Source organism: Oncorhynchus clarkii, chromosome 6 (assembly GCF_045791955.1).
Source record: "Oncorhynchus clarkii lewisi isolate Uvic-CL-2024 chromosome 6, UVic_Ocla_1.0, whole genome shotgun sequence".
NCBI classification, from domain to species: domain Eukaryota; kingdom Metazoa; phylum Chordata; class Actinopteri; order Salmoniformes; family Salmonidae; genus Oncorhynchus; species Oncorhynchus clarkii.
Genome location: NC_092152.1, coordinates 77,829,892 through 77,837,810, shown reverse-complemented (window position 1 = coordinate 77,837,810; position 7,919 = coordinate 77,829,892). Strand labels below are relative to the sequence as shown.

Genomic DNA, 7,919 nt, shown 5'->3' with positions numbered 1-7,919 from the left:
TATCTGTAAATGATGTCTGAGTGTTGCAGTGTGCCCCTGGCTATCTGTAAATGATGTCTGAGTGTTGCAGTGTGCCCCTGGCTATCTGTAAATGATGTCTGAGTGTTGCAGTGTGCCCCTGGCTATCTGTAAATGATGTCTGAGTGTTGCAGTGTGCCCCTGGCTATCTGTAAATGATGTCTGAGTGTTGCAGTGTGCCCCTGGCTATCTGTAAATGATGTCTGAGTGTTGCAGTGTGCCCCTGGCTATCTGTAAATGATGTCTGAGTGTTGCAGTGTGCCCCTGGCTATCTGTAAATGATGTCTGAGTGTTGCAGTGTGCCCCTGGCTATCCGTCAATAAAAAAGAAAAGGAAATGATGCCGTCCGGTTTGCTTAATATAAGGAATTTGAAATTATTTCTGCTTTCACTTTCACATATTTTAGTAATTATATTTACTTTTGATACTTAAGTATATTTAAAACCAAATATTTTTAGACTTTTACTGAAGTAGTATTTTACTGGGTGACTTTCATTTTTACTCGTCCTTTTCTATGAAGGTTTCTTTACTTTTTTAAAGCATGATAATTGGGTACTTTTTCCACCACTAAGAGATGGAGAGAGAGGAAGATAGGAGAGATGGAGGGATAGGAGGAGAGGAGAGATGGAGAGAGAGGAAGATAGGAGAGATGGAGGGATAGGAGGAGAGGAGAGATGGAGGGATAGGAGGAGAGGAGAGATGGAGGGATAGGAGGAGAGGATAGATGGAGAGATAGGAGGAGAGGAGAGTGTTAACAGTCACACTCAGGTCTTTAAAAATACTCTTTACAACATCAGCTACAAAATATAAGACATTATTCTTTGGTTGTACTTCTTGCTGTGATTCTGTCAAAGTGATTTGGTATTATAACTGCATACAGTCTAGGCTACCTGCCCTGGAGTGGAGAAAGCTTTGGTTTTCATTTGTACTGTTTCAACAGTACAGGAAGAAAGCACTACGGAATGGGTCTGGGGTTATGGGTCATGGTTAGCAGCTCCTACTGGGGCGATTTCCCCCCTCCCCTGTCTGCTCTTCCAGTGAAGGAGGTAGAAGTCCCCCCTAATCACTGATCCCGGGTCAGAAACAATATTTATTTCATCCTACTAATGGTTACTGATAGGATTGGGGGCAAGGTCATCTGAACCTAGATCCGTTTATGGCAGCTTCTACCTGGAGTGTCTGGGGTTTACTGACGGACAGAAAACTGTGACCAATCAAATGTCTGTTTGTCCTGATGGACAGAAACTCTGACCAATCCAAATGGCTGCTGAACATTCCAGTGGCACCTGTAAGATTCCTCCTCAAAGCTGATTGACCCGTCCCACAGGATCTCCGTCCACTGGTCAGAACCCACACAGCTGATAGGCTGATTAAACGTCCATCCAGAGGCCCTCTCTCAAACCGACCAGTCAGATCAAAGATAAGGACTGTGGGCAGGAGGTATTAAAGCTGTGAGATCAGTGATTGGGTAGAATGCCAGAACAGAGTTTTTAAAGCAGGTCAAAAGAAGTCTTTGGTTTGTTTTTTCTTTGGACACTATAAATAGCAGTGTTAGAGTACAGGCTTTAAGGTCAAAACGCTGTTTATAGGTATTTTCCTTAGTTTCTACATTGTAAAGCTTTTCCACCGAGGTTGAGTCTGTCAGTCTGTCTCCCCATACACAGTAAAAAATCTTGGCTGCTTCAAACTAGAAAAAAATAAGTCTCCACGCTAACTAAAAACTTTAACACCATATCTAATATAAAATGTAGTCAACTCAACACTTGATTACCTGAGATGACATAATTCAAAATTGTAAGTCAGCGTGGCAACTTATTTTTTCCAAGTTAAATCAACTCAAAACTGTGCCCGCTCTCCCCCTCCAGTCCCTCCTCCTCAGGCTTTGCTGCAGGTGGAGACGGAGGAATTAGCGGAGTGGGTGGAGCCTCCGTTGTCGTCGAGCCACTTGTCGAGGCTGCGTCGGCGTGCGTTCATGAAGAAATTTGAGACGGTGGTCAGCTCCAGGCCCAGCTGCTGGCTGATGGTGATCTGAAGCTCCTTGGACGGACGCTTGTTCTCCTTGAAGATGGCGTGGAGGGTCCTTCTCTGTACGTCGGTAAACACCAGCCGAGGCTTCTTGGAGTGGCCACCATTACCACTGTGGTTGCTGCCGCTGTGGTTTCCGCCGCTGCTGCCACCGCTGCCGCCACGGTCACCACCAACTTTACAGTGGCCATGGTCCTGCTCCTTGCGCTTACACGCTAAGGGTGGGAGAGAAAGAGAGATGTTATAACAAACTACATCATAACAACATTGACACAGTATACAACACTGTATAACAACAATAGGCTACAGCACACAATCATCTATACCGTGGAATATAACACACACACACACACACACACACACACGGGTAGCCTCATAATAACCTCCACCGGAGCTCACAGCTGAAAACAATTGCCGCTGACCGTGGTGCTGAAGCACACGGTAAGTAGGCCTCTCCCTGCATATCGAGACTTTACCGATAGAGGGCAGTAGTGAGCTGTCAAACAGCTGTAGCAGCGCTGAATTCGACCAAAAGCCATTCATTCTACTTAGCTGGAGGACATCGGCTTGACAGTCACTGTCCCAGATAGATTATTTAATATAGATCTTAGACCATCTTTTCTTAGACCAAGGGTATTTCACTACCATCTTACAAATGTATGCAAAACAAGCAAGATGGATCTGCATGCCAGGTGCGTGTTGTTGATAATTGATATTCGAGCCTATGAAATGAACAATTCACAGAAAGGTCTGTGTGTGTTCTGTGATAGCAGCGGTATTAGCCTAGTTAGGTAGAGATACCCCTAGATAACCATTAACAGAGAGCTACCGCTCCGTGTGGAGTTGAGTTGGCATCCTATCTGCTCTGTGTGCGTGTGTGTGTGTGTGTGTGTGTGTGTGTGTGTGTGTGTGTGTGTGTGTGTGTGTGTGTGTGTGTGTGTGTGTGTGTGTGTGTGTGTGTGTGTGTGTGTGTGTGTGTGTGTGTGTGTGTGTGTGTGTGTGTGTGTGTGTGTGTGTGTGTGGAGCTCTATCCTATCTGCTGCGCTATAAATCAACGTGCTGAAGGCCACAGTGACACCCCAGCAGCCACCGCGCGGAGCAGACAGACAGGTAGTCGGACAGGTTGGGAGCTTTCCCAGGCTCGTTATCACCCTGGTCCCACACACACACACACACACACGCACACACACACACACAGCTCTGCCCGTCTGACAATCATTAAGCAGATAACTCCACACTGAGGTAGCCTATGACGTGACTACACACACTCCTGTACCAGCAGCAGCGGTGTGTGTGTTGTGTATAAATAAATACAAATACAAAATATGAATAGCCCCTTTTCCGAATCCAAGAGCCGATTAACTCAGTTTGACAATTATTTTTAATTAGGCCTATTCCAAATATGTTCAATAACATCCTATTTTGGAGCGGCAGGTGGCCTATTGGTTAGAGCGTTGGACTACCAACCGAACGGCTGCATGATCGAATCCCCGAGCTGACAAGTTAAAACATCTGACGTTCTGCCTCTGAACAAGGCAGTTAACCCACTGCTAGGCCATCATTGAAAATAAGAATTTGTTCTTAACTGACTTGCCTAGTTAAATATAGAAAAGCGCAAACTTCACAAACAGGAATATAATAGGCTTAAAGGTGAACGAATTTCTAACGAACAAAATGATAATGTCAGAATCAACGATTGAGATAAATTATCGGCAGGTGCAATGTCAGGCCTGAACCTTTACAATTGCTTTAAGAAAACACATTTTTCTGTATTTGCTGCAAAATTAATATTAGGTTAAATATTAGGTTAATTGATGAGTGTGAGAGGGAGTGTATAGGTCTAGAATGTACAATAAGCTTTTAGGGAATTATTTAGGGAACTATACACGCAACTTTTCAACAACATCGTGCCAAAAGCAGAGGACCACAACGGAAATGCGTTTTTGCTGCATTATGCTCGATTATTTTAAACGCACTTCACATGTAATACGTTGCATTTCCAATTCGTGAAAAAAATATATCAATTCAATATTAAATAGGTTAATGATATGAGTAGGCCTACCGGCAGGCATAGGCCTCGGTGACATGAGAAAACCGCCAGGCATACATGATGTAACATGGGGAAATGGAATAAGCCACATTTCAATAATCAATATCAATCTTCTATTTTAGTTCTTAGTAGGCCGATCACACACACATTTCACCCGAGAACCGATCGATATATGTTCGGGTACGGGCTTCCTTTTCCTGTTTACAGACATTCTACATTTCCAGAATCTGAAACGTTGTTAATATTAGGAGAGGTATTTCACAACGAAGCCTTTATGATTCGGGTCGAAGTTATATAAAGTAATATGTATATACTTTCATTAGGGAGAAATAAAATATATATGCGCATGGATGCAATAGCGACATATATTGTGGTTGAGGTTTTATGGAAGTGAAATTAGGCTCAAATAGAATGAAGAGGGAGACACTGCCAAAATGATCCCCCCACTCAAAAAGTCAACACAATAAGCCTAATGAAAAATGTGTTCTTTTACTTTTGACTTTTATAAACGCGTGTCAGGGCTAAATAGAACAACACAGGCGTACTACCTAACATTCATGAATTCACTGAAACAATTCCGGGAAATGTATATTTTTGTTCTGTCCTGAGTGATAATGTTTCCCCTTAGCTCACGAGATGGAAGGGATTATTGGTTCTAATTCTAATGGATCAATACAAATGTGCTTGGCGTGCGTCAACAGACTTATAATAAGTAATACCCTGATTTTGAATCACCTGCATCGAAAGATCAAGAGTTGCGTTTGGACTGCAACATGTTTATTCGTCTATTTAAGTCACAAAAAATGTAAAGTGACATGGTATATATATGGTTATATATACTGTTAATGACACACACAAACACACGCTGCAAATAATCAATGGCGATTTAACACACTTTCAGCCTCACACTTTTCACAAGCCAAAAACCCATCCGCCTCAGCGCGTCATTGATTAGACATAAAGCAATTCCTTTGTATGCTGGCGACTGCGTGGCTCCGTGTGTGTGTCCGCTAGAACGGTTCAGGCGGATTGACTCGGGTCCTCGGGGACAAATTAATAGAGAGCTATCTATCAGTTAATTACCACAAACCCAGAGTCAGCCCCGCGTCACGCCTCCTAACGAGTTTAGCTCCAAGACAAAAACACACTCACTGAAACACAATTAAGTGCGTCAACGCAGCCAAAGACACAGTTTCCATAAGCTTTCCTCAAGATTTAAAATAATGGTCATATTGATCCTGGAAAATCTTGTATTATATTATATTGTTATTCTGTTATACTATTTTCCGCATATGTTCCATCCCTCAGCCCTGAAATGCCCAGCTTGAGGATGTTACTACATGTGCTGGCAGCAAATTAATATTTTCATGATGTAAAAATATTTTTTAGAACTTGATTCTTATTCTCTCGCGAGTGGACTCTGTTTACATGGACTCGCGTGGACTTTGTTTACATGGACTCGCGTGGACTCTGTTGGGAACAACAAAAAGCTGATGAGTTGGGCAAAATAATCTCATTCTAGTCCCAGATCACCTTACCAACGCACACACACACACACAAACACAAACACCCCCCACCCCCACCCACACACACACGCACACGCGCGCGTGAATAGACACATGGGCCCTTATCTTATAGAATGGAAAAAGCCAAGAGACAGAGATTACAACAAAGACAATGATGAATTCAACTGCAGGAAATTCCAGAGGGAGGTTTCAGTTCTGTCATACCACTGGCTACTCCAATGTCAGATTCAAGACAGCTGCAGACAATAGGCCTACTGTTACAATGACGAGCACCAAACAATCTTAAATACCCCCTATGGATAAAGAGTAAAGGGAGAGAGAAAGAGAAATAAAAATGAATTAGGTATTACCGAGGGTTCGCTCACCTGCGAGCCTGAGCGCGCTCATGCGTGTGAACTCAGGCTCCTGCAGCCACTTCCACATCCTGCGGAAGGTCTCCCTGCCGGACTTGAGTTTGGACCAGGGCTTGGGGTTCCGGAGCAGATCTGACAGTGTTCCCTGGGACCGACACAACACCCTCTGGGCGAAGATAGCCTGGGGGATGGAGTAACGCTTCAGCTCTGTGGTGATCCTTTGTGCTACTTCTTTGGTGTTTACTTCTTCCATTTGACCCGTCGAATTGCCGTCGGTACCGCCACCACCACCAACCCCGTGGACTTGAACACCGGGCCCTGAGGCGTGGCTCTGGGTGTTGTTGTCCCGGGGGTTCCCGTGGCCCAGGACGTGCCCCGAGGCTCCGAGGTGGGCATGAGGGTGGTGGTGATGAAGGCCGTTTATATGGAGCATGTTCCCCGAGGAGGTGAGGTGCTGTTCTGCGTGTCTGGCCAGCATGGTGGGGTGATGAGCCTCGAACCCACCGGGAGTCAACTGCATCTTCTCCCCCGGCATGGAGGCTGAGACCCCGGGGTGGGCATAGGGAGGCAGGCCGGCCTGGGAGCTGTGTAGGCCGGCCAGGCCAGAGCCAGACAGTGGGGAGAGGCTCTGTCCCATCCCAGGGGCGTCTTTGTGGTGGTATGGGGAGTAGAGGTTGTTGATCGGCGCCAGCCCCCTTTCGTCCCTCATAAACGTAAAGCTGCCGGTGACATTACCAGGGAGTCGCTGATGATGATTATGAGGATGATGAGGATGGTGGTGGTGTGGATGATGATGATGATGGTGATGATGAGAGAACTTGTCTGCTACAGTGGAGATGGGGGGTAGGGGAGGCTGGAGAGGTGTGAGGGTGGTGTAGGTGCTTGCGCTCATTCCAGGGGGGGTCTCACACATACTCATGGCGGGGTGCAGGTGATGACCGGGGTGCCCAGTGTTGTGTCCGTGGTGGGAGTGGTATTCTCCCCCGTCTAACAGGCTCGTCATGCCCATGGAGCGGTGCGCCAGCCCTCGGCCCCCACCCGGGCGGGGGTGTGGGCTGTGGCCGACTAGCAGCTCTCCTGGACCGGCCACAGACTCATGGCTCAGGTCGCCGAGGCTCTCCATGGACAGTTGCGCGTTCATAATGCTTGGCGACCATCTATGTGACCTGGGAGATGGATGGATGTCCACAGAACAGTCCAGAGTCCTCACGGCGGGAAAGTTCCCTCCCAGTCTGTTGGTTTGTTCTGTCTCCTGAATCCTGGTTGATGAACGTTTTTTGTATCCTTTTTATGGCTGGTGTTTCTTCCTCTTGTCTTTGTTGATTATTTTCTTTCCTCCGATTATATATTTTTCTTTCCCTTTTAGACTCGTTTTATTGATACAACATTTTATTTTTTGCTTCCTCCGGGTTGTGTCTCGAGCCCCCCCGCCTGTCCTTGCGCTCCGGTCGGGTCCTGCGCCATCTCTCTCTCCGTGGCTTTTCTCGTGCTGCTCGGTTTCTCCACACCTCCGTTTCACCGCTGCCGATCCCGAACATACACACATGCGCACGGGCGACCTTCCATCCCCTCCCACCACACACACACACACACACACACACACACACACACACACACTGCTCTGACGTCAGTTATTAGTATTAAGATACCTGCTGGTTATAACCCCCCCCCCCCTCTCACACACCCATTGGAATAAAATAATTGAATCACAAATTAATTAATATTATTTACTAGGTTATAATTTACACGTTCAATGGAGCCTATTGAGCCTATTGTATTTCAACACAAATAAAAACCTATTGATCCAATATTGTTCTGGAGCCTCCTTAACATGTCATGCAGAACAAATGAAGTGAACTTCCGGGTTCATTCTCCACTCGTCAATGAGGTGCGCGCGTGTGCGTGTGTGATTAGACCATGACAGTGTGCATGCAGTATTCAAAACCT

At 46.0% G+C, this 7,919-nt stretch overlaps 1 protein-coding gene across 2 annotated transcripts; it reads right to left on the bottom strand.

Annotated features, from left to right (window-relative positions):
- Positions 1-206: 206 nt before the first annotated feature.
- Positions 207-7,488, bottom strand: LOC139412242 (hepatocyte nuclear factor 6-like). 2 transcript variants are annotated; one of them, XM_071159079.1, is made up of 2 exons: positions 5,970-7,488; positions 207-2,258 (listed from the first exon to the last, which is right to left on the bottom strand). In XM_071159079.1, exons 1-2 carry the CDS (start codon positions 7,111-7,113, stop codon positions 1,894-1,896), a joined length of 1,509 nt encoding a protein of 502 aa, XP_071015180.1. In that variant the 5' UTR covers positions 7,114-7,488; the 3' UTR covers positions 207-1,893. The 2 variants fall into 2 exon arrangements, with proteins under 2 accessions (XP_071015180.1, XP_071015181.1); XM_071159080.1 differs by having other exon boundaries at positions 5,985-7,214.
- Between the last annotated feature and the right edge of the window lie 431 nt (positions 7,489-7,919).